This window comes from Dreissena polymorpha, chromosome 5 (assembly GCF_020536995.1).
Source record: "Dreissena polymorpha isolate Duluth1 chromosome 5, UMN_Dpol_1.0, whole genome shotgun sequence".
Lineage (NCBI taxonomy): Eukaryota > Metazoa > Mollusca > Bivalvia > Myida > Dreissenidae > Dreissena > Dreissena polymorpha.
In genome coordinates this window covers 42,904,200-42,930,152 of record NC_068359.1, presented here as the reverse complement: position 1 = coordinate 42,930,152, position 25,953 = coordinate 42,904,200, and the positions used below count along the sequence as shown (strand labels likewise).

Below are 25,953 nucleotides of genomic sequence, written 5' to 3'. Positions count from 1 at the left end.
CAAATCAAGAGGTCACAGATCAAAGCAAAAGGACCACTACTGCTGTAAGTTGCAAATATGTTTTAGGAACACCTCTTATATGTTCATTGTGTGTACACATTTGTTGAGCCTCACTCTGTGAAAAAGGGGTTAAATGCATGTGTTTTAAGTGCTGTCACAAATTGGCCTGTGCAGAATCAGAGATGACACTCTGCTTTTATTGTATGTTTCTTTTAGGCATAAAGTATCATCCGTGATTAGCCTGTGCAGACCAGCACAGGCTATTCTGGGATGACACTTAACCCCATTTTCTTAGACAGCCATTCCTAGTAAGTGACCCATCATTTTTCTGTAAGGTAACAAGGAGAGCCTGGTGATAGACTACAACATGTTGGCCTCTGTTGAACAAGTGCTTGCCTACTTCTTGCCAGAGGCCCCAACTGAGATGCTGCAAAACTTTGATGAGGTTCGTGAAGAGCGTGTTGTTGTTTTTTCGTTAAAATTTTGGGCTGTTATAGGGACCCTATGGAAAAAGTAAATATATTATACATTTCCCAAAAATGACATACACATTCCCATTTGAAGGTTAACAAAAATTATTAAAACATTTAGTTCTCTCCCATCCAGCTCAATAAGTTGAAGGGCAGTATGAGATATAATATTGAAAACACTTTTATTCTATGTTTTGTAGTATTTTCTGTAAAAATCAATAATTATTACCTATCCAGAAATGGTGAAAAAAACATTGGTGTAGATAATAAATGCCACAAAGAGGAAGATGATGTGGTGTAGATAATAAATGCCACAAAGAGGAAGATGATGTGGTGTAGATAATAAATGCCACAAAGAGGAAGATGATGTGGTGTAGATAATAAATGCCACAAAGAGGAAGATGATGTGGTGTAGATAATAAATGCCACAAAGAGGAAGATGATGTGGTGTAGATAATAAATGCCACAAAGAGGAAGATGATGTGGTGTAGATAATAAATGCCACAAAGAGGAAGATGATGTGGTGTAGATAATAAATGCCACAAAAAGGAAGATGATGTGGTGTAGATAATAAATGCCACAAAGAGGAAGATGATGCATGCACAATAAGGTGAATGTAAAGGATGTTGGCCTCTTTTTGTCTGAAAGAAATCATGGTGCATGTTCAAGTATTCCTGTTCAAGTATTCCTAACAATTATTTCTCCTTGAATGAAAATGTGTTCAAAAAAGTATTGCAGATAAACTTGACATAAATGCTGGATGCATTCTTATGTTTTATGTTCAGAACAAGCAGTTAATATTTATTATGGTTGTTTATTTTCTTGTTATAAAAAGTTACAATTAAAATATTTTTCAGGCTGCAAAAGAAGTTGTGTTGAGCATGTACCCAAATTATGAAAGGATTGCCAAGGAAATTCATGTCCGAATTGCTGAACTTCCACTCATTGAAGAGTTGCGTTCACTGAGGTATGGTTTATGTTGATTGTATCTTCTAGTCTAATTTCTTCAAATGTTATATACAAGTATTTTTAGCTCATCTGTTTTCGGAGAAAACCTGAGGTATTGTCATAACCAGTCCGCCGTCTAGTGCTAAAACCTTAACATAGGCTCGAAAATCCAAGTGCTTCCACATACAACTGACCTTGTGGTCATTTTGAGATGCATACTTATTTGAAGAAAATGGGGACAAGGCGAGTATAAATAATTCCTTGGCATGTTTTTAAAGTGGTCCAAAAAATGTGATTTTGTTACCTTTCAGCATTTAACCCTGACCATGCCTTTTCCAGTCGTATCAAGGGTTCCATTAAACATACCCATTTCCAAAGCAAAATGGTAGAAACAAATACCAATTTGAAAAAAAAAAAAAATTAAAAGAAAGGGAAAAAAAGAAAGAAGTGTCTAATTATTATTTTATTAGCTCGTCTATTTTTTGAAAAAAAAATTATGAGCTATTGTCATCACCTTGATGTCGGCGTCCTGTTAAGTTTTGCATTTAGGTCCACTTTTCTCAGAAAGTATCAATTCTATTGCATTCAAACTTGGTACACTTACTATCATGAGGCGACTGGGCAGGCAAAGTAAGATAACTCTGGCTTGCATTTTGACAGAATTATGTGCCCTTTTTATACTTAGAAAAATAAAAGTTTGGTTAAGTTTTGTGTTTAGATCCATTTTATTCCTTAAGTATCAAAGCTATTGCTTTCATACTTGCAACACTTACTATCATAAAGGGACTGTGCAGGCAAAGTTATGTATCGTTTAAGTACCTCTTATCGAACCTCACCTCTTTTTGAACCCATCATTTGTTTACATTTTATGTACATGCGCGCATGCGCACTACGTCACCGTTTTTTAGCTCACCTGAGCACAACTTGCTCATAGTGAGCTTTTGTGATCGCCTTTTGTCTGTTGTCTGTGGTGCGTTGTGCGACGTCAACATTTGCCTTGTTCACTCTCTAGAGGCCACATTTATTGTCCAATCTTCATGAAATTTGGTCAGAAGATTGGTCTCAATGATATCTTGGATGAGTTCAAAAATGGTTACGTTTGCTTGAAAAACATGGCTACCAAGGGGGGGGGGCATTTTTATGTCCCCCACTATAGTAGTGGGGGACATATTGTTTTTGCCCTGTCTGTTGGTCTTGTCTGTTGGTCTGTCTGTTTGCGCCAACTTTAACATTTTGCAATAACTTTTGCTATATTGAAGATAGCAACTTCATATTTGGCATGCATGTGTATCTCATGAAGCTGCACATTTTGAGTGGTGAAAGGTCAAGGTCAAGGTAATCCTTCAAGGTCAGAGGTCAAATATATGTGGCCAAAATCGCTCATTTTTATGTCCCCCACTATAGTAGTGGGGGACATATTGTTTTTGCCCTGTCTGTTGGTCTGTCTGTTGGTCTGTTGGTCTGTCTGTTTGCGCCAACTTTAACATTTTGCAATAACTTTTGCTATATTGAAGATAGCAACTTCATATTTGTCATGCATGTGTATTTATGAAGCTGCACATTTTGAGTGGTGAAAGGTCAAGGTCAAGGTCATCCTTCAAGTTCAGAGGTCAAATATATGTGGCCAAAATCGCTCATTTTATGAATACTTTTGCAATATTGAAGATAGCAACTTGATATTTGGCATGCATGTGTATCTCATGGAGCTGCACATTTTGAGTGGTGAAAGGTCAAGGTCATCCTTCAAGGTCAGAGGTCAATTATATGTGGCCAAAATTGCTCATTTTATGAATACTTTTGCAATATTGAAGATAGCAACTTGATATTTGGCATGCATGTGCATCTCATGGAGCTGCTCATTTTGAGTGGTGAAAGGTCAAGGTCAAGGTCATCCTTCAAGGTCAGAGGTCAAATATATGTGGCCCAAATCGCTTATTTTATTAATACTTTTGCAATATTGAAGATAGCAACTTGATATTTGGCATGCATGTGTATCTCATGGAGCTGCACATTTTGAGTGGTGAAAGGTCAAGGTCATCCTTCACAAGGTCAAGGTCATCCTACAATGTCAAACATCATATAGGGGGACATTGTGTTTCACAAACACATCTTGTTATGAATACTTTTGCATTATTGAAGATAGCAACTTGATATTTGGCATGCATGTGTATCTCATGAAGCTGCACATTTTGAGTGGTGAAAGGTCAAGGTCATCCTTCAAGGTCAGAGGTCAAATATATGGGGCCCAAATGGCTTATTTTATAAATACTTTTGCAATATTGAAGATAGCAACTTGATATTTGGCATGCATGTGCATCTCATGGAGCTTCACATTTTGAGTGGTGAAAGGTCAAGGTCATCCTTTAAGGTCAGAGGTCAAATATATGTGGCCCAAATCGCTTATTTTATGAATACTTTTGCAATATTGAAGATAGCAACTTGATATTTGGCATGCATGTGTATCTCATGGAGCTGCACATTTTGAGTGGTGAAAGGTCAAGGTCATCCTTCACAATGTCAAGGTCATCCTACAAGGTCAAACATCATATAGGGGGACATTGTGTTTCACAAACACATCTTGTTCCTTTTATGGCTAAATATGGCTATAGTAAAACTTTGTGAACACACTAGAGGCCACATTTATTGTCCAATCTTCATGAAATTTGTTGAGAAGATTGGTCTCGATGTCTTGGATGAGTTCGAAAATGGTTATGTTTGCTTGAAAAACATGGCTGCCAAGGGGCGGGGCATTTTTCCTTATATGGCAATATATGGCTATAGTAAAATCTTGTTAACACTCTAGAGTCCACATTTATTGTCCGATCTTCATGAAACTTGGTCAGAAGATGGTTCTGATCTGTTGATAAAGGTGCCTGCCAGGGTGTTCACTAGTCATGAAAGTTGGTAAGAACATTTTGTTCTAATGACATATTGGGCTGCACAGAACAGGTCAGTTCCTTTGAATCTCAGTTGAGCGACTTTGGCCCTTTCAGGCCCTCTTGTTTGACTTAGTAACTTTGAATATATTGTTAAATTTGTGTTTAGATCCACTTTACTTCTATAGTATCAAGGCTATTGCTTTCAAACTTCAAATACTTTCATGCTATCATGAGGGTACTGTAACTGGCAAGTTGAATTTTACCTTGACCTTTGAATGACCTTGACTCTCAAGGTCAAATTATAAAATTTTGCTAAAATTGCCATAACTTCTTTATTTATGATTAGATTTGATCGATACTTTGACAAAACAACTCTTACCTGACATACCACAATAGACTCCACCCTAACCATCCCCAACACCCCCCCCCCCCCCATTTTTTTTTAAAGATCATTTAATCAATGACCACCACACCCTCACACTATATCCCGTGTTTTTTTAATTTTTTTTTAAATTTTTTGAAGATAATTTAATAAATGACCACACCCCCACACTATACACCCTCTCCACTCCACCCCTCCCTCCTTTGTGATTGAAATTGAGATCGGTCCCTTCACCTTTAAAAAGACAAATAGATGAGCAGTCTGCACCCGCAAGGCGGTGCTCTTGTCTCAATTTTATTTCAATAACATATAACAAAGTATATGACTATAATTTAATGCAAACCACAGTGTTGTTGTTTTAAAAAAATCAGTGTAAAACAAATTTAAATCAGAATGGCTAGAAAAAATCGTGGCTCTAAATCAAAACCAGTTTAGATTGGTTAAGGAAGATGTTCAAGTGCTGACCATATTGTAAAATATTAAGCAAAAATGAAAGACTGCTAGCATCAGAGATTGAGAAATAAAATGAAGAACATGAATGAACTCACCCGAAATGAATACTGTTAAATTTGCATTTTTAGTATGTTGAAGTAAAAACTGGATTTAAGAAATAAATATTGTTAAGTTCAGAAGGCGTTAATTTGTATGTGTGTTTACAAAGGTTTATCTCCACATCATGCACATCTTATCCTCCACAATCAGTCGACAGACTTTTAATCCACTTGAACTCCTCAATCACACCCCTTTTTTGGGGGGGTTTAAATTAAATCATTGTGATTTATATGAGTGGTGGTCTGGGAAAGTGGGGCTTAATGCATGTGTGTAAAGTGTTGTCCTGACTGCACTGGCTAATCTGGGGAAGCACTTGAAGCACAAGATTTAAACCCTTTGCATGCTGGGAAATTTGTCGTCTGCTAAAATGTCGTCTGCTGAAATTCTAAAATTAGCATTTGCTTTGATTTTTTTTCAAAGAATACTATCAGAATAGCAAACAGTTTGGATCCAGATGAGACGCCACATACTGTGGCGTCTCATCTGGATCCAAACTGTTTGCAAAGGCCTTCAAAATTCGGTTCCCGCACTGAAAGAGTTAAACCCTGTGTTCACAGAAATAGGCTCATATATAATCAGATTGTGTAACTTCTTTAAGGCAGTTGCACCTGAACCAGCTGATCCGTACGAGTGGCGTGGTGACGAGCTGCACAGGGGTGCTTCCTCAGTTGAACGTGATCAAGTATGACTGTAACAAGTGTAACTACGTTCTCGGTCCCTACTACCAGTCCCAGTCGCAAGAGGTGAAGGCCGGGTCTTGTCCGGAGTGCCAGTCCACTGGGCCTTTCGAAATTAATATGGAACAGGTAATGTAATTCTGGTCCAAAATAGAAACCTTAAATACTCATGTCAGAATAGGCAGAGCAAAATATAAGAATAAACTGCAAAATCTTGTATTGGTCGTCAAAATTGTGTTGAAAATTTGTCTTAGACACATAAATTCAGTGATTTTTTATTGTCTAAAATTACAGTCTTTTACCCAAGCTATTTGAATATTCAGGCTATTTCCCAATTACATGAAGTAAAATAAGGCTGTTTCCCAATGGCAAAAGTAACATTTTTTCCCAAAAATCTTACCATCATTACCCCAAAAATATGCCAAACTTTTCCAATAAACAATAATTTGTTTATTGAGTTGACTATACAGCAATTTAGTTCCCTAGCACTTTCCATCCGTCCGTCCGGAGCCATATCTTGGAAGTGCTTTGGCGGATTTTAATTAAAACATGATATGAGTATATATATGGATAAGAGGATGATGCACGCCAAATGTCATTGTACACCATCTGTTAATAGCAGAGTTATGGCCCTTTGTATCTTTAAAAAAATGCTTTTTTGAGTGTCAAATATAACACTTTTAGTTCCAGAAGCATATTGGGGGGGGGGGGATATCAATTCAACGAATTTGCTTGTTTTAATAGCATTTCCTTATGCCGTTATGGATTGTGTTTCAAACAGAATTCTTGATGTGTATTTTCAGACCTTGTATAAGAACTATCAAAGAATCACTTTACAAGAGAGCCCTGGCAAGGTACCTGCTGGGCGACTGCCAAGGTCCAAGGATGCCATTCTACTGGATGATTTGACAGACAACTGTAAACCTGGAGATGAAATAGTAGGTGTCTTTTATCAATTTTCCAGGTGGAATATCTTATTAGAAATCAGTTCAATTGTAGATCCTTGATTGATTGATTCACTCAATCCTTAATTGACAAGAATCTTAAGGTCATGTATCAAAAAATGAAAACCTGTTGGTGTCAAGGTTTATTGTAAATAAATTGTATATTTTTCAGGGCCGTTGTTTGGCCGTTTTTGGGGCCGAAGTTCGGCCCCATTCCCCCCTCAAAATAGTATACTTTTTTCTGTTCAGCTAAAAATTCCCCCCTCCCCAAAAACCTTTTTACTTTAATACCTATGTTGCCAGCTGGTATCGTGCTATTAACCTTTGATTAAATGTATATTTATGTAAATTACATTAAAATATAGCAATTTTAAGTGTTGAATGGTTGGTGAAAAGATCTTCTATATTCACCGTTTGCGAAAACGATGTGAAGTTCCCCCCTCTAAGGGCCCCGGCCCCAAAGTGTAGCAAGGGCCCTGTTTTTATGTCCCCCACCACTATAGTGGGGGACATACTGTTTTTGCCCTGTCAGTTGGTTTGTTGCTTTGTGTGTTTGTTTGTTTGCGTCAAACTTTAACATTTGCCACAACTTTTGCAATATTAAAGATAGCAACTTGATATTTGGCATGTATGTGTATCTCATGGAGCTGCCTATTTTGAGTGGTGAAAGGTCAAGGTCTTCCTTCAAGGTCAAAGGTCAAATATATGGGGACATAGTGTTTCACAAACACATCTTGTTATTTAATTGTAATTTTTAGCTCGGCTGTTTTCGGAGAAAACCCGAGGTATTGTCATAGCCAGCTCGTTGTGTCCGCCGTTCGCGTCGTGCTAAAACCTTAACATTTTGTCAAGGTTTTGAACATTGGCTCTAAAATCAAAGTGCTTCCACCTACCTTTGAAACTTCATATGTAGCTGCACCTTGATGAGTTCTACGTGCCACACCCATATTTGGGTCACCAGGTCAAAGGTAAAGGTCACTCTGACCTCTAAAAAATAATTAAAAAATCTGACAAGCTTTCATTTTTTCAAAAATGCACCCGCAGCCGAGCATGGCACCTGTTATGCGTTGCTCTTGTTTATGTAAAATTATCCAAATTTACTTAGAAAACACGATTGTCAATTTAAACATTTAAGTGATGTTAAGCACATTTTTATAACAACGCATTTGTGATGTAGGAAATGACCGGTGTCTACCATAACAACTATGATGGGTCTCTAAACACTGCCAATGGTTTCCCAGTGTTTGCCACAGTGATACAGGCAAACTACATCACAAAGAAAGATGATAAACTAGCCGTGGCCAGTCTCACTGATGAAGATATCAAGGCTATCGTGCAGTTGTCGAAAGATGAACGGATTGGAGAAAGGGTACATGATTAAAGACAATTTCCAATTGTTTGTTTTTTGTAAACTTTGCAAATTAACTGCATAGGAAATAGGGATAATTTTATATAAGTTATATCCAGTGTTCATTCTGGGCCAGATTGCCGGTGGGCCAATGGCCCATCAGCCATAAATTTAGTGGGCCATTTAAAGATTATGTAGGGGCCACCTGATTCCAGGATGTATGATAACTACCAGCTGCATGTCTATTCAGAGTACAAAATGTACTTGTCCGAAAATTCGAACAGCCGTTAAAAATGTTACTTTAACTATGCTTTTTACAAATGTCACAAAACATTAAATGATTTTTGTCATCGTACGACAACGTAAATTTCTCTAACCTACCTTTCTGGAATTTATGATCATTACATTTTCCGAAGGTTTCAACATTTGTTCGCTTGACCAGCAGACAATGTAGGCCTACTCGCTTCGGCCGATGCATCTGCTGTTTTGCCACCATACTGATCAGAAGTCCTTTCACTTTCCCTTGGTTTTTTTGTTAAAAAAATGTAGGAGAGTTTGTCTCACGCTGCTCTCCTTTTCTGCTTTATGCTTTGACATGTTTAAACACAGTATTGTTTCTTAAAAATGTTTGAAAATCGCAACAAAATATGTTGACACGTTTTCAACACTTTCTGATGACGTATACACAGTTTGCTGACATGTGACATCTATCAACCAATGGAAGTGCAGGATTCAACACAGTGCGTCCGCGGTAGCAAAGCAACGGTTATTTTCCACCTACAATTCGATTCGGCAGACTCATGTTTAGAATTCTCAGTACGATTCCGTCGCTTTGTTTTTTATAATAAAATCTCCCACTGATATAATTTTTAATGCGCCAATTATATTATGTATGGGCCTGAATGGCCCACTGATATTATTTAGATTGCGCCCATTAATATTTCGATGCGGGAATCCCGCAATGGATTCCTGCAATGGCGCTGCCCAGGATGAACACTGTATATCATATGACTTTATTAGCTTACATTTGCACAACGTATTAAGGATGAGCTTTTGGGATCACCTTTTATCTTTTGTTAGTCATCAAAAGTTCAGTGTTAGTTTTATTCAAAAGACAAACCATTAGGCAGATTTTTGTGAAACGTTACAGGATTGGACTTAAATTACAAATTTTTTAGGTTACTGCATATGTATGTTGCACAATCCTGTGAAATGTCAAAGGTCCTGGTTGATTTTAATAAATACATATACAATTTCAGATATTTGCCAGCATGGCTCCATCCATATATGACCACGAGGATATCAAGCGAGCCCTAGCCCTGGCCATATTCGGTGGGGAGGCAAAAAATCCTGGCGGCAAACACAAAGTCAGAGGTGACATAAACGTCCTCATCTGCGGAGATCCAGGAACTGCGAAATCTCAGTTCCTAAAATACATTGAGAAGACTGCCCCGCGTGTTGTGTACACTACCGGCCAGGGGGCGTCAGCGGTGGGTTTGACAGCATACGTGCAGAGGAATCCCGTTTCAAAGGAGTGGACACTGGAGGCAGGCGCCCTGGTGCTGGCAGACAAGGGAATCTGTCTCATTGACGAGTTTGACAAGGTAGTGATGAATTGATTTTATGTAATTTGAAAATAGTTTTAATGTCATAAATACTGACCTGTTATCGTATGCTTATACTTTCCAAGGGGAAATAACTCATCCGGAATTTTAACTGGGAATCCGCCACCTCAATACCGTAATACAGGCCAGGTTAAACATAGTGCAATGCAACCTAGCCAAAAATCGGTAACCAACCCTCAATATTCTTTCCGGATCAACCAGGTGTATACGTGTCTTTTACGGCTCTGAATTAAAATATTGTTTTTCACTTGGTTGATTGGGGTTTTGAATAGATAAATTGTGTTATTTATCTTTTTATTTCTCATTCGGATTAATTTGTGTGGATTTAATGGATTTTGTTTCATTTGTAAAAGGTAAGCCATGCTTGTTTTTATCGAACAATGGTTTATTTCTACCATGCTGGGTGTTTTCAGGCGCGAACGACCACGTGCAAAACGTGCTCTTCTAATACATTGCTAGAACGTGCAAAGCATGTTCTTCTAATGTGTTACGAGATCGTGCAAAGCGTGTTCTTCTATTGACAGATTGTTTATCATTTGCCATTGTGTGCAATAATGATTTTAACGTTCCGTATGACAATCTAATTGATCGTCATTTTATTTTTCATCTGTTTGAATTAAACTTTTGTTTAATTATGATCTACGGCAGTATTATTATAATTTTCATTATGGTCAAATAATGATTTTATGTGCCGTATGATAATCTGGTCTGTGACCAGTTTATGGTTGAATATGCTTTGCTCTTGTTTTTCATATATTCGACTACATGATGGTCGCAGAAACAAGAGTGGATAAATACCTGGTGACTTCGCAGATCATGGATGATAGTTGCAGTATCAGTCACCGGGTATCGGGCACAATCGCGACCGTACTATGCTAAGTCTCTTAGACAGTCGGTCAACATCAGACCATATGGCGACACCCGTCAGCCGGTCTTTGCCCGATGGCATTGGTCAAGGACATCGACCAATGCCGGACCATTTGGCATCCGCCATACGGTCATTATCCGGTGACAACACTGGTCATGATATGACCCGTACGTCACCGGGGACGTTGATCACGGACCATTGATCGACGTCTGACCGGCCGGTCCGGTCACCGGTCATGTCACCGGTCCGGTCATTGATCACCGGTCATGTCACCGGTCCGGTCACCGGTCATGTCACCGGTCCGGTCACCGGTCATGTCACCGGTCCGGTCATTGATCACCGGTCATGTCACCGGTCATGTCACCGGTCCGGTCATGTCACCGGTCCGGTCATGTCAACGGTCCGGTCATTGATCACCGCTCCGGTCACCGGTCAACAGTCATCAGTTAGGCCTGCCACCGATAACACCAGTCACCGGTCAAGAAGAAGAACTGGGTCTTCTTCATTGAATTATTCTCCTATTCTTCGTTGAATACATCGTCTTCATCAAGGATTAGACATCGGACACGCTCTTCTTTGTCGAGCAGTTCTCATCGTCGCGGCTCTCGTAAGCGATCACGTCGTCACTCACGGAGACGTTATTCTAGAAGATCTCGGTCTCATCGCAGCCGATCCACATCTCGGCCGATCCAGATCTCAACATCGCAGAAAACGAGGACGTCGTCAACCTTCACGTAGACATCAGCGGACTGCATTGAGCACCACTGGATAGTTATCGAACATACCTCTCCTTCATTGAGCAGTTCTCGGCGTTGATACGCTCGTAAGCGATCATGTCAATGCTCACGGAGACAATATTGTAGAAGACAATATTTCCAGCGTAGCCGAACAATATTTCGGCATCGAAGTTATATGGATGTCGCCACTTCTCACGTAGGCGTTAATGAACCTACTGGTCATATCGACGTTCTCCATTTTATTCCTTTAGGAATATCATGTCTCCATTCCACGTGTGATGGTTCTTCTTATGGCATCCACACATGTTGCAGTCACCGAGCCGTAGTTGTATACGAACACTAGTTCGTTTAACATTCAGGCTTCGGGATAAGCTGTTCTTTTCTCCACTACGACTACAAGGACACTTATGCCTATTAATACTGATAATCTACCGTTGTTTTCCGGTTAACATTATCAGATGAATTCGTGGATGGTCATTCTTCTGCACCAGATATTTCCATTCTGACGCAGTTATATTATACCGGTCACGATCACCGGACATCGGTCACCATTCATCGGTCATATCACCGATCACTGATCACCGGTCAGAATAAGTGATGTCTCATCGCCATCGGATTGGATTTTTTTGGCATGATCTTCTTTTCCGAGCAGTGCTTGACATTGATAACAGACCATATGGATTCCACCATTTTTCGGTCTTTAACTGGTAACGTCACCGGTCATATTATGACTGGTCCGTTCACCGGGCTACAGTTACCGGTCATTGACCGGTCCGGTTCGGTCACCACTTACCAATTACCGGTATTCCACTGTGTTTTAATCGGTCAATTTTTAGTATCACGGGTATCGTCTACATTACATAGTTGTATACCCCTGGCTATGATTGTATTGAATACTATATTTTATGGATTCAACAATCTACATGACTTTTTGTGTTTTTCAATACTGATGTTCTACTGGCGACGGTTATCAAATTATGCTATATCTGTTATTTTTACTTCTATCTCAACCGGCTACATGCAGACTACTGGTCTTGCAGATAGATCGGCTGAAGTGGGCTCGGAGACTAGCATTGAGGTCGAACATTACTATTTGACCTCTATTAATTTATGTTCGAGACCCGAAGGATGAATTGTTTTAACCGCCTTTACCTGTCGGCTACAGACTTTGCAGTCAGTGTCACGGAACAGTTGGGACACATTAATGACGCTAGCAGGATTAGCAAGACGACATTTGTATCGACTTCTGTTTTTCTATTGCTCCTACGGCAGTGCATATTTTCAAGCTACTGGAATCAACAAGAGTTCTGATACATAGGATTGCCTATCAGATTGACCGCATAGCGGCTACAGTCTTGTAGATGGCTTAGGACCTATTGAACTCAGATCCTAGGATCTGGAGGGACCTCATCTTAAAGTTATTCTTCTATTACACTTCTGGCCATAACAGGCCGTCTTCCTATAACTGGTCGTATTCCTTTCGGAATTCGTCCCGGTTAGAAGTCTTGAAGTAAATGGATTAATCAAGTCAGAATTTAAGACTTCCATGCATTCTACCGGCAAGCGTGGACCCGCTTAAGGTTACCCCTAGGGTTTTCACCTTTTTCTGCCATCACACCTCCGATTCCGGAGGTACCACTATCAATCGTATTTCCGTACTTCGCAAATCGATGACTTCGCGATCTGTATTATCCAGGATTTTAAAGGCGCCTGTTATTGGTTCAAGAAGAGGCTATATTCTGTAGATAGGTCATAAACTTATAAAGTGTTAAACACTGTCCTATTCTACCAATTTTCAAGTGTGTTTGGAGTGGGAAAGTTCGGCTTGCCGTGGTTTCTTTGCCCACCCATCCTTGACAAATGGTTCCGGTCACCGGTCGGTATTTACCGGTCCGGTCACCGGTCCTTCTGCTGAGACGTCTTTTCTTACGTCCGTTTCAGCTTTATTTTTAAGATAATTGTATTAATCTCGGGATTATTTAATGACACAGATTTCCATCTTTTTGTCATTATTTACCACTATTCAGTGGTGTCTAGACTAGAAGATTATCTTGGCAAGAATATAGTTTATTTTACCACAACCTTCCTTACATCTTATACAGATGTGAGCAGATAAGGTTATGGACGATCACATAGAACAACGTATCTTGATTTTCTCAATTATGTGGTATCCTAACGAATATCACCTGCACATCTACATCTTGAAAAGCGAAAATTCTTTTTAGCTGTTTTTCATTTACAACACATTTTCACGATTCCTTTGTGATGGTTTCAACTATCACACATCGGTCGTGGTTTACTTACAGACAGGGAGGTGATCATATTATCACTCCTTGTAACTGGAAATCTGGAACTTATTCGTTCTTTGCAAGAACAACAAATTTTCTCTATCGTCTTTCTCATACCAGTTCGTCTCAACGCCCTGTTGGACGTTTTTGTCCTGCAGTTCTTTCTTTCGAATTATTTTTCCGTTGGGTTCAATAATGTAATTGCGCATGCGCGGCAGTGAAGTTGCAGACGAGTTGCATGGTGTACATAGTATATCAAAGAATGTTGTTTATCATCAAACGCTAGTTATTAGCGTTATGCGATCGTATATCGCAGTGTATACCGGTATGCTGAACAACGTCAACAATGCAGTTCACAGAAATCGATCCAGCAGTGTGTGCGATTGTTATACATTCGTCCATTGACATAAACTGGAATATCTTGCCTTCTTGGTGAGTTTTTGCAATAACTGAGTTTTTGCCATAATTTCATGAAATATACTTAATGAACCATGGGATTATGGTTCTACGACCTTTTAAGTCTCCTGTACAATTATTTTCAGGAAACTTCTTCACAGGTCAAATATCATATCTCACTGAGACATATTTTTACTGATCCAAACATGTGCCATTAATAACTTTTAGTTATCTCTACAGAAGAACGTTTTTCTGTTAGAGTTTCAATCCTTGTTACTTGTGCAAGGATAATTCCATCAGAACTGTATAAAGGTTCTATGGAAATTCATTTTTTTACTGGGTAATTGAGAGCATAGTTATTACCTTAATCACTCTGCTAGATACATAGAGGTTTTTCTCATCTTTTTCTTGATGATAAGAAATTTGTTCTTTTCTTCATCAAAGGATAGAGATTATGCTTTCGTATACCTTGTTTTGTGTAAGTCATAGCAACTCTGTGCTGTCTTACCTATTTTGGAACTGATCCAAACTATGGTATTGAGGTGGCGGATTCCCAGTTAAAATTCCGGATGAGTTATTTCCCCTTGGAAAGTATAAGCATACGATAACAGGTAAGTATTTAATAATTAAAATGAATTTTATTAAAAAAATTTGTATTAGTGAATCTGTTGTTAAAGAATTTCCAAATAATATATAACAATTACTACTTGAAGAAATATAATGCATTGAAGATGAATTCATTGTTGCAGCACTGTACATCTTGCTTTCAAAAATAAGCATAGAAAATATAGCAGCTTATATTTGTAGAATGACGATACATATAAGATTAATTAATTGTTGCAAGTAAAATAAAACAAGTTAAACTGTGAAAAAAAATGAGTAAACATCTGAGACATCTGAATAATTAGTCCTGTACCATATTAGTTGCAGTTAAAAAGTATATATCACAAAATTATGAATGTGCATTCATCACGTTCGTTCATTATATTTCTATTTTATACTGTTTTCATATGGTGTTAAAGGAATTTTACCATTTCCCACTCAAAAGAAGAGTGAAAATGGCATAAATCACAACAGTCTGCGAGTAACTGGCAGTCTGTTCAGGTTTTATGCTGTTTGCTTCTGACAAGTACCTAAGGGTTGGAAATGAAGTCTTTAAACTTGAATCTATTTAAAAAGGTTTTACTGTGATATTTACTTTAATTGGAATCATCTTAGTGTCTACAAATCGTTAAAAAGCATTTCTGAGTGGTAAAGGGATAACCAAGCTAATTCCTTCATTGTAGATGAATGACCAGGACCGTACCAGTATCCATGAGGCCATGGAGCAGCAGAGTATCTCTATATCCAAGGCAGGCATTGTCACCTCCCTCCAGGCCAGGTGTGCCGTGCTGGCTGCGGCCAACCCTATAGGTGGAAGATACGACCCGGCACTTACATTCGCAGAAAATGTATGCATAGTTGCTGGTATTGTGAGGAAAAAAAAGAAAATTGAGTTTGGTCCATCTCAAGATTAGAATTTTCTCTTTCACTTATCACCTACACGGCTTACTTCAACACCTTGAACACTCACTTCATATGACCATCCCTCAAAATTTACCCACATCATCAAGCATTGACCTTGTTCAAAATCTAAATACAATGGGCTGTTCAGTGCCAACTGCTTACCTGTTTGTTCATTAAAGTTGTTATTCCTCGAACAATTGCATATAAATATTCCTATTCCATCAACATCACCCATCTTTACTTTGAACCTGACCTTGTTTGTATTTTCAATTCGTTTGTTGTTCAGGTTGATCTGACTGAGCCCATTCTGTCCAGATTTGACATCCTGTGTGTGGTGAGGGACACTGTGGACGCTGTACAGGTAGGTAACCTGGGAGGCAATATTAGATTAAATATTTAGTAAGCTCCCTTGCTTTTACCTTATCCTTGTCATGGGCAATGATTGAGCTTTAACCCTTTTCAACTCAGATCTACATTTTTTCGTGTTAATTGGCCCTAGGAAAATGTAAGGCCTTTTTTTACAAGATTCATTTTTAGCGAGGCTGTTTTCGAGGTATTGTCATAGCCAGCTCGTCGTGTCGTGTCCGCCGTCCGCGTCGTGCTAAAACCTTAACATTTTGTCAAGGTTTTGAACATTGGCTCTAAAATCAAAGTGCTTCAAAAATCAAAGTGCTTCAACCTACAACTTTGAAACTGCATATGTAGCTGCACCTTGATGAGTTCTACATGCAACACCCATTTTTTGGTCACTAGGTCAAAGGTCAAGATCACTGACCTCTTAAAAAAATAAAATCTGACAAGCTTTCATCTATTCAAAACTGCACCCGCAGCCAAGCATGGCAACGTTATGCGGTGCTCTTGTTTAAATGTTCCATTTTCAACCCTAAGGTACTGATGAGCAGCAAACAGCATAAAACCTGAACAGCCTGCCAGTTACTCGCAGACTTTTCTGGTTTTTAGCCGGATTTTTTTCGAAAAAATCTCGGCTTATAGATTGATGTTGTCGGGCGGGCGGGCGGGGTGGCGGCGTGCTCGAAAATGTTAAAGTTCTTATTTCATGGTATAACTTTGGTATGCTTGGACCTAGAGTCTTCAAACTTGACATGAAGGTTGGCCAGGATTAACAGATGACCACCGGTCATTTCAAGGTCATTCATTTGAAGGTCAAGGTCACTGTGACCTTCAATATAAAAAATGTTAAAGTTGTTATAACTTTGGTATGCTTGGACCTAGAGTCTTGAAACTTGACATGAAGGTTGGCCATAACTAGTGAGTAACCACTGGTCATTTCAAGGTCATTCATTTGAAGGTCAAGGTCACTGTGACCTTGAATGTAAAAATGTTAAAGTTCTTATTTCATGGTATAACTTTGGTATGCTTGGACCTAGAGTCTTCAAACTTGACATGAAGGTTGGCCAGGATTAACAGATGACCACTGGTCATTTCAAGGTCATTCATTTGAAGGTGAAGGTCACTGTGACCTTCAATATAAAAATGTTAAAGTTGTTATAACTTTGGTATGCTTGGACCTAGAGTCTTGAAACTTGACATGAAGGTTGGCCAGAACTAGTAAGTAACCACTGGACATTTCAAGGTCATTCATTTGAAGGTCAAGGTCACTGTGACCTTGAATGTAAAAATGTTAAAGTTGTTATAACTTTGGTATGCTTGGACCTAGAGTCTTGAAACTTGACATGAAGGTTGGCCAGAACTAGTAAGTAACCACTGGACATTTCAAGGTCATTCATTTCAAGGTCAAGGTCACTGTGACCTTGAATGTAAAAATGTTAAAGTTCTTATTTCATGTTATAACTTTGGTATGCTTGTACCTAGAGTCTTCAAACTTGAAATAAAGATTGGCCAGTACTAGAAGATGACCACTGGTCATTTCAATGTCATTCATTTGAAGGTCAAGGTCACTGTGACCTTAAATGTTAAAATGTTAAAATTGTTATAACTTATAATGAAATTGATGGAAACTTCAAACAATATGTTACTAATTTGCTAATAAAAAAATTGAGATCAAACTTTCCTAATTGTCAATTCAAGTTCATATTTGTGACCTTAAATGTTATTGTTGTTCATGTATATGCATGCATTCAAAACATAACACAAGGTTTGCTCATGCCTTGAAAAGTACTTACATTTCATTTTGACCTTTGAACAATATTTCAGTAATTTAAGTATTGCATTGACAAAAACACGAAAGGTACTTTCCTGTCATTTAAATAAAAAATCCGGCTTCAATGCGGTCATCTCCGACCGCGGAACTCTTGTATGCTGATTGTATTAAGCCATTTTCACATAGCCTTGTAGTGGGATAGGGTTAACATTGTGCTATTGATCTTTCAAATCCAGTCAAGGTGAAAACAACATTGACAGTGACCGTGACAGTGACCGTGTACAGGTATAAGTAAAATAAAAGATAGTGGTGTTTAGAATGTATCAAATCAGTTAAAATAAGAGTTCTTTTAGCAAAAAGCATGACATTAATCTAGCTTAAAACTGAAGACTGTGTTTGAGAGCCAACACATGCTTTGTATATTACAACCAAACTGAACAATGGCTAAGTGCTGAAATAAAGCATGTTAAATACATGAATTGATACATATTGTTGGTTTCAGGACGAGAGACTAGCACGCTTTGTGACTGGCAGCCATATGAAGCACCATCCAAATGCGACCGAGGCTGAGCAGGATGAAAACCTGGTTAGTGCATACATTCTGTATGTTTCCTAATAATTAAATCTGTCTATTATTTATCACTCCTGGCCCCACCTTCTGCTTATGGACTTGTTGTTGCGAAACATAAGGACAAAACTTGGTGAAGGGGTGATTTGGATAGATTCAGTGATAAGGGAAAATACTGTAACTTGTCACCTCAGAATAGTTTTTGTTCCTTTCTGTCTCGGCTTAGTGACTTTATGCCCCCGGATCGAATGATCGGGGGTATATTGTTTTTGGCCTGTCTGTCTGTCTTTTTGTCTGTCATTCTGTCCCAAAACTTTATTCTTACAATAAAGTTTTGGAATAACTTGAAATATTGAACATAGCAACTTGATATTTGGCATGCATGTGTATCTCATGGAGCTGCACATTTTGAGTGGTGAAAGGTCAAGGTCATCCAAGGTCAAAGGTCAAAAATTTAAAACTTTAATATATTAAAGTTTTGCAATAACTTTTGAAATATTGAACATAACACCTTGATATTTGGCATGCATGTGTATCTCATGGAGCTGCACATTTTGAGTGGTGAAAGGTCAAGGTCATCCTTTAAGGTCAAAGGTCAAAATTTTTAAACTTTAATAAAGTAAAGTTTTGCAATAACTTTTGAAATATTGAACATAGCAACTTGATATTTGGCATGCATGTGTATCTCATGGAGCTGCACATTTTGAGTGGTGAAAGGTCAAGGTCATCCTTCAAGGTCAAAGGTCAAAAACTTAAAACTTTAATATAGTAAAGTTTTGTAATAACTTTTGAAATATTGTACATAGCAACTTGATATTATGCATGCATGTGTATCTTATGGAGCTGCACATTTTGAGTGGTGAAAGGTCAAGGTCATCCTTCAAGGTCAAAGGTCGAAAATTTAAAATTTTAATAGAGTAGAGTTTTGCAATAACTTTTGAAGTATTGAACATAGCAACTTGATATTTGGCATGCATGTGTATCTCATGGAGCTGCACATTTTGAGTGGTGAAAGGTCAAGGTCATCCTTCAAGGTCAAAGGTCCCAAAAAAAAGGGGTGCATTAGGGGGCATTGTGTTTCTGACAAACACATCTCTTGTTTCTATCAATATTAGAGCAGAGTTCTTTAATGGTTTCCGTCTGTTTAAAAAACATGACTGCTAAAAAATGGTCAGGGGAGTTTTCCTTATATAGCTTTTGTGAAAACTTGTTTACACTCTAGAAGACACAATTTAATCCAAGCTTCATGTAACTTGGTCAGAAATATGAAGATTTGAATTTTTTTCTCTTTTTTCTTCTGAAGTCCACCTTCCCTTAATAGTTTAGTTCTTTGAGTCTTGGGTGAGCGCTTAAGTAACCATGGCCCTCTTGTAAGCATCACTGAATCATGCAAGATCTTTTAAATTAAACTCATCGGATGGATTAATGAATGTGGGCCAAGGTTTCCACGTTGATGGTCTGGAAAATTAAAGAAAAAGCCTTTTTTTGTCGAAAAATACACCTGTCCTATCATTTGAGCGACATAGGATCCTACATGTTACTTCTTAACTGAAATAAAACATTCCACTTGAAAAAAAAAAGAACAGATAATTGACTGTACATTATTTTTAGCTCACCTGATTGCTCAGGTGAGCTTTTGTGACCGGTCTTTGTCCGTCGTCTGTCCGTCCGTCCATCGTCCACATTTGGTTTGTAAACACTCTAGAGGCCACATTTATTGTCTTATCTTCATGAAACTTGGTCAGAAGCTTTGTCCCAATGAAATCACGGTCAAGTTCAAAACTGGGTCGTGTCTGGTCAAAAACTAGGTCACTAGGTCAAAAAAAAAGAGAAAAAACTTGTAAACACTGTAGAAGTCACATTTCATGCCCAATCTTCATGTAACTGTCAAAATGTTTGTCTTAATAATATATGTTGGTTGAGTTCAAAAGTGGTTCTGGTCTGTTGAAAAACATGGCCGCCAGTGGGCGGGGCAGTTTTCCTTATTTGGCTATAAAGAAACCTTGAAAACACTCTAGAAGTCACATTTTTTGCCCAATCATCATAAAGGTTGGTCAAAACATTGTTTTTATTGATATTGTTACGCTCCGTTAGTGCGCTCCTTATCATTGGTGGTTAATGTTTAACTCAAAGTCCGATTCAACTTCAAACAACTTTTATTCAGTTTCCACGAATAACTCAACAAAATGTTATATTTCCAACAACAAAATGACCTGCAACCTTTATTAAGGTTTTACAATACTTTCAATCTTGCGACGGTAAACTGCGCGTCAAAATAGATATTTTTGACAATGGACATTACACTCGTAAACGGGACTTCATCGAATTTAAGGAACAATGACACTTGCCAACGATCACAACCAAAATAGATTGAATACTTTAAATAATGCTCAAGTTTAATGAAATATGTTAAATGTTCGCTATATTATCTGCTTACAAAGGTATTACTGTTATTATAAGTTACTTAAATTACTCACGAAAAGAAAAAGTACTTTTTAAGAAAAAATTTGGCGTGGATGTTGCCTGCCTTAAGGTTTTGACTAGAATGAATCTTGTGACCAAAATTTGGTCACTTTATATAGCCGCGGCGTTCCACTTGTGACCAGAAATTGGTCACTGTGACCAGAAGTTGGTCACTGTGACCAAATATTGGTCACAGTGTGACCAAAAACGGGTCACAATAACTGCCGTGACCAATTATGGAACGCTCGCACGCTTAACACTTATAAATAATAAAATAGACTTTAAATGACAAAACAATTTAAAACAGACTATATGAACTAAATAATGACCTTATGTCTGCTAAAAATAGTGCAGCTTTCTTACCTAAAGCTTAAATATAGCGCCGGTGAGATTTATGTTTACACCGCTGTGTGTTGCTATGCAAAAATTACCCACAAGTCGACATTTCAAGATGGCGGACAGTGGAAAAATCACATGCCGATTACTACTGAACATTACAGATAACAATACAAATAATGAAGATATACGTATAACAAGCATGGATTCGCGAAATATGTGCACTCAACTTTCACGGAGAGTTATTTTAAGCTATAAACATTCAGTGTTAAACATAGATAATTGAAGTAAAAGTGTGTTTACGAGCGGACCGTTTTCAAGTCAACTTTACAAGAAAGAACAGTGGCAGGATTCTTGGTCAAAAATGGTAAATTACAAACATGGTTTGATTTATATGTTAGTGGGTCTGTGTATTATCAGATTCATATGCATATTCTACTTATTATGTTTGTAAAAACACCAGACCAACCGAATGTCACTGTACACACAAGTATTTAAAAGGTAAACAATTTTTGTACTTAAAAACCAGCTCACTACATTACCCCCCACAAATTTTGGCTAAACTCCCGTAGCCAACATATCACTTTAATTAAATTCCACTAAAATGTCAGGTTCCTGAATATCCATGTATAACTGTCAATAACGAGCTTTCGTAGAATTAATGTTATAAGATAACCGTTCAAATTTAAAGAAGGCATCCTAATTAATTTAATACTAGAAAATTCAACAACGCGCACTGTTTTAATAATTTTCTTGCATTAATAGCACTGCGATTCTGTTAAATACACACAATATTTTAGTGAACAAAAATATTAGTTAACTGATAGTGGGATGTTCACTTGAAGTCAAGTATTTGTCATCAATGCGCTCCCATAGACTGTTTTAATTGTTTAATATGTTCTGTACACCATGACATTTAAATCTGTTCAGTGCGACTGTGTAGTTGCAACTCCCTGTAAGGTTCCCTAGAACATCTAAAACAAAAGGTCCTCTTCACTGGATCGCCTACTGGTTGCCCTAGAGGTTCCACGTTCTCTGACGCTGATCTCTCATACAGCAGTAGTGGATGGTCTGGTGGTTCCGTCATAACAACATCATCTATAGCCTCATTCGCCCTCCTAGCCGCAACTTCCAATGTATCACGTACCGATGACTTTACCGCGTCGTTATGATTGCCGCTTGTCTCGCCCGTAACGCTTTGTTTGCATTCGTAATCTCGCCCAATATGCGAACAGGCTTTCGTTCCCCTCAAGGGTCGACCGCTACAACACAACCCAGATGTGTGTCTCATCTTTGTAGCTTCCGTCATCTTCACTCGTCGCTGTGTATCCCTCGACTCGATCGCAGTGCATCCAGCACTCTGCTCACTACTGTTCTTGTTCAAAATGCAAGCTTCATCAGAAACTGTGTTTTGTCCACATGGTTTAGCTGCCTTTTCTATTACATTTACTCTTTTGGCTGATCCACACTTCATGCCTGGTATCTCAATGCCATTCAACACCATAACGTTCCGGCTAAACAAAATGTCCACTGACTCATCACCTAGTACATCATAACCAATCAACGCGTCATCCTTAATATCTGCCACAACCGCCTCACGCTCCAACGTGATTGGTCCTATCCTGAGTTTAAACCAGCCCGTACCTAACTCCGTTATAGGTAACCCATTGGCTCCCATTAAACTCACAGACCTATTAAGGCTGGTTTCTCCTGCATGCTCATCTTGTTATAAATATTCTGGGATACCACGGATATTGTCGCCCCTGTGTCCACAGTAAACGCAACTGGTATGTCCCCGACATACCCCTCGACATAAAGCCCCTGGCTACGCCGATTTACATAGGACACCCCTTTGGCGAAATGTACTTCTCGGTATTCATCAGTGATTCGCGCTTTAGGTGGATTTTGATATTCTGCTGATAATGATTCAGTGTTCGTATGGCCTTCAGATTTATTTTCTAATTGGACCACTCTTTGGCCGCAAGAGTCGGTCCTTGCACATTTAAATGGTGATCTGATGCGACAATGAGGTTTTCTGAGCAGCCATCTGGTGTACCTGGACATTCCCTTGCATAATGCCCCTGCTTATGGCATCGGAAACATTCTACGTTTCGTCTTCCGTTACCCGACCATCTACTGGACCCATTCTGTCGCTCTAACTTTTCAATTCTGCTCAGCAGCTCCTTGATATCATTGTTATTTGTTTCATCGGTTTCAGCTTCCATCTGCTTTCTCGCCCCCTCACTCGATCCTTTAGGTGTCCATGTCACATTAGTCCTTTTCGCTGCTGCACCCACTCCTTCAGCATCTCGAGACGACCGGAAGTCGCGATCACCTGAATAACTTGGAGTTACCCTCCGAGCATTGTGCTTGTCCCTCCGTTCACCCCTACCGGACTTCCGTATCTGGATGTAATTTACGGCGTAATAGACCGCCTCGTCAATGTTCCTTGGGTCCTTATTGAACTCAATTTCAAATTTAAGCTCATCATCACTAAGGCCGTCGAGAAACCTAACTAAGTCTTCGTCCCTGGTGCGCCGGTCTCTGTAACTGTGCGCCTTGTCATGGAGTCGCTTGAGCTCAGCCACATACTCCTCTAAACTTTCACCATGTCGCTGGGACCTTCTGCTGAACTTAGCAGCGAACGCACCTGGTGTCTCAATCACCCTGAACCGGCTATTTATTTCAGCAATTAGCTCGTGGTAATTGTTGATGATACGCGGCGACAGCTGCGTGAACACAAACTGGGCTGCAGCACCTTCTTATCTAGGAAGCAGTTGGTTTAGCCTCTCGTCTTGGCTCCAGTGGTACCTACTCGCAATTATTTCGAATTGGGCAATCCAGGTAGCCCACTCTTCTTTTCCGGAGTATGCAGGCAGTTTTACCGGAAGCGGTTTAGCGACAAGTGGAGTGACGTACCTAATCCCTTGTGGTTCAATGTCGTTCGAATACCGCACTTCCCGACCGTAGCGCGAACTGTCCCTTGTTTGACCGGCCTGTCTGCGATCGTAGTTCGGCATATCTTCGTCCCCGTCACGCCTTTCACTATCATATCGATGGTCATACGCGAACCTTTCTTCTTCTCCGATACCATCCTGGTACCTTGGCATACTGTAACGCCTATTGGAGGTTGTATTTTCGTAAGCCTGCCGACTACCGTCTCTGTATTCTTTCCCCTGCAGAGGCCCGACTACCCCGTTCCGCGTACAAGTAGCCGACCCCGACTCAACCGCACTTGCCCCGATGCTCGCGTCCTTGTTATTGTTTGTGTCCATGCGACTAGCGGTACTGAATGTTTGACGATCTTGTTTCAATTTATTCAACTCAATAATAACATCTTTGAGAACAGTTGCAAAACTCGCCAACTGCGTTTGGATCCCCGAATCCTCGCTCGATTGGTCCCCGTCGGCGGTGCTATCCGCGTCGTCGTCCCATTCCCTTTCGTGGCTTGCCCGTAGGTCGCTGTCTTCCTCCTCATTTTCGATCCGTCGTTGAAAACTTATTTCACTATCAACTCGATTTGGGGAAAGCATGTTTAGAAATGTTTATTACTTTTCTCGTTAAATATTATTTTTTGTTGATATGTGTTTGGAAATACATTCTATTTTATTTATTTAATGTGCATGTCAACTCTAGTGTAGTTTATTATTTATTTTCTGTTAGATGTACTAAATATCTCGTTTATAAATAATTCGGTAGCGTAAATATCAAGCGTTAGTTTATTGCGGTTTTAGTTTACATTAACACCAAATGTTTATTCTGCGTATTGTTTATTTCACTAGACCAGCATATAACAGCTGATCCCACCGCTGCCACCATAAATTATGTTACGCTCCGTTAGTGCGCTCCTTATCATTGGTGGTTAATGTTTAACTCAAAGTCCGATTCAACTTCAAACAACTTTACAAGAAAGAACAGTGGCAGGATTCTTGGTCAAAAATGGTAAATTACAAACATGGTTTGATTTATATGTTAGTGGGTCTGTGTATTATCAGATTCATATGCATATTCTACTTATTATGTTTGTAAAAACACCAGACCAACCGAATGTCACTGTACACACAAGTATTTAAAAGGTAAACAATTTTTGTACTTAAAAACCAGCTCACTACAATATCTTGGACGAGATCGAAAATGGTCCAGATCGGTGAAAAAACATGGCCGCCAGTGGGCGGGGCATTTTTCTCTCTCTATATATATAGTGAAAACATGTGAACACTCTAGAAGTCACATTTTTGGCCCAATTTTCATGAAATTTGGTCAGAACATTTGTTTTCTTGATATGAAAGTTGAGTTCGAAAATGGTTCTGGTCAGTTGAATAACATGGCTGTCGAGGGGGGGGGGGGGCAGTTTTCTTATATTTATGTAGTAAAAAAAAGCTTGTGAACACTCTGGAAGTCACATATTTTGCCCAATCATCATGAATCTCAGATGAGTTCACAAATGGTCCCGATCGGTAAAAAAACATGGCTGCCAGGGGGGTGGGGCAGTTTTCCATATGTGACTAGAGAGAAACCTTGTGATCAAACACTATATAAGTCACATTTTTTGCCTAATCATCTTATATTATACAAAAGCGTTGTAAACGCTCTAGAGGTCACAATTTTGTTTCAGTTTTTATGAATCTTGGTCATAATATTTAGTTTTGTAAGCAAAGTTTGAGGTTTGGTAAGGGGGGGTCAACTCAAAATATAGGTCACCTGGTCAAATCTAACAAAAACAAAATCACTCCAAATGCCAGAGTTTTGGTTCAATAATGATGAAACTTGACCAGGATGTTTGTCTGGACAATATCTAGGTGAAGTTTATCGTTTGGTAAATATTGAATGAACCGACTCCTCTC

General features: G+C 39.0%; 1 protein-coding gene and 1 long non-coding RNA gene across 3 annotated transcripts in view; both read left to right on the top strand.

Moving 5' to 3' along the window:
- Window positions 1-25,953, top strand: part of LOC127880821 (DNA replication licensing factor mcm2-like) — a 53,820-nt gene that overhangs the window by 7,035 nt on the left and 20,832 nt on the right. The window contains exons 6-14 of the mRNA XM_052428268.1: window positions 336-445; window positions 1,328-1,437; window positions 5,830-6,037; window positions 6,712-6,846; window positions 8,030-8,221; window positions 9,460-9,804; window positions 15,401-15,565; window positions 15,907-15,981; window positions 18,245-18,328. Of these exons, the coding sequence (XP_052284228.1) occupies window positions 336-445; window positions 1,328-1,437; window positions 5,830-6,037; window positions 6,712-6,846; window positions 8,030-8,221; window positions 9,460-9,804; window positions 15,401-15,565; window positions 15,907-15,981; window positions 18,245-18,328 (1,424 nt within the window). The remainder of the gene's footprint in view (window positions 1-335; window positions 446-1,327; window positions 1,438-5,829; window positions 6,038-6,711; window positions 6,847-8,029; window positions 8,222-9,459; window positions 9,805-15,400; window positions 15,566-15,906; window positions 15,982-18,244; window positions 18,329-25,953) is intronic.
- LOC127880839 (uncharacterized) lies at window positions 2,517-3,998 on the top strand. Of its 2 annotated transcripts, none has more exons than XR_008049752.1 (3): window positions 2,517-2,747; window positions 3,008-3,451; window positions 3,628-3,998. It is a non-coding gene; the product is annotated as an uncharacterized LOC127880839 (long non-coding RNA). The 2 variants fall into 2 exon arrangements; XR_008049753.1 differs by having other exon boundaries at window positions 2,517-2,773; window positions 3,028-3,451.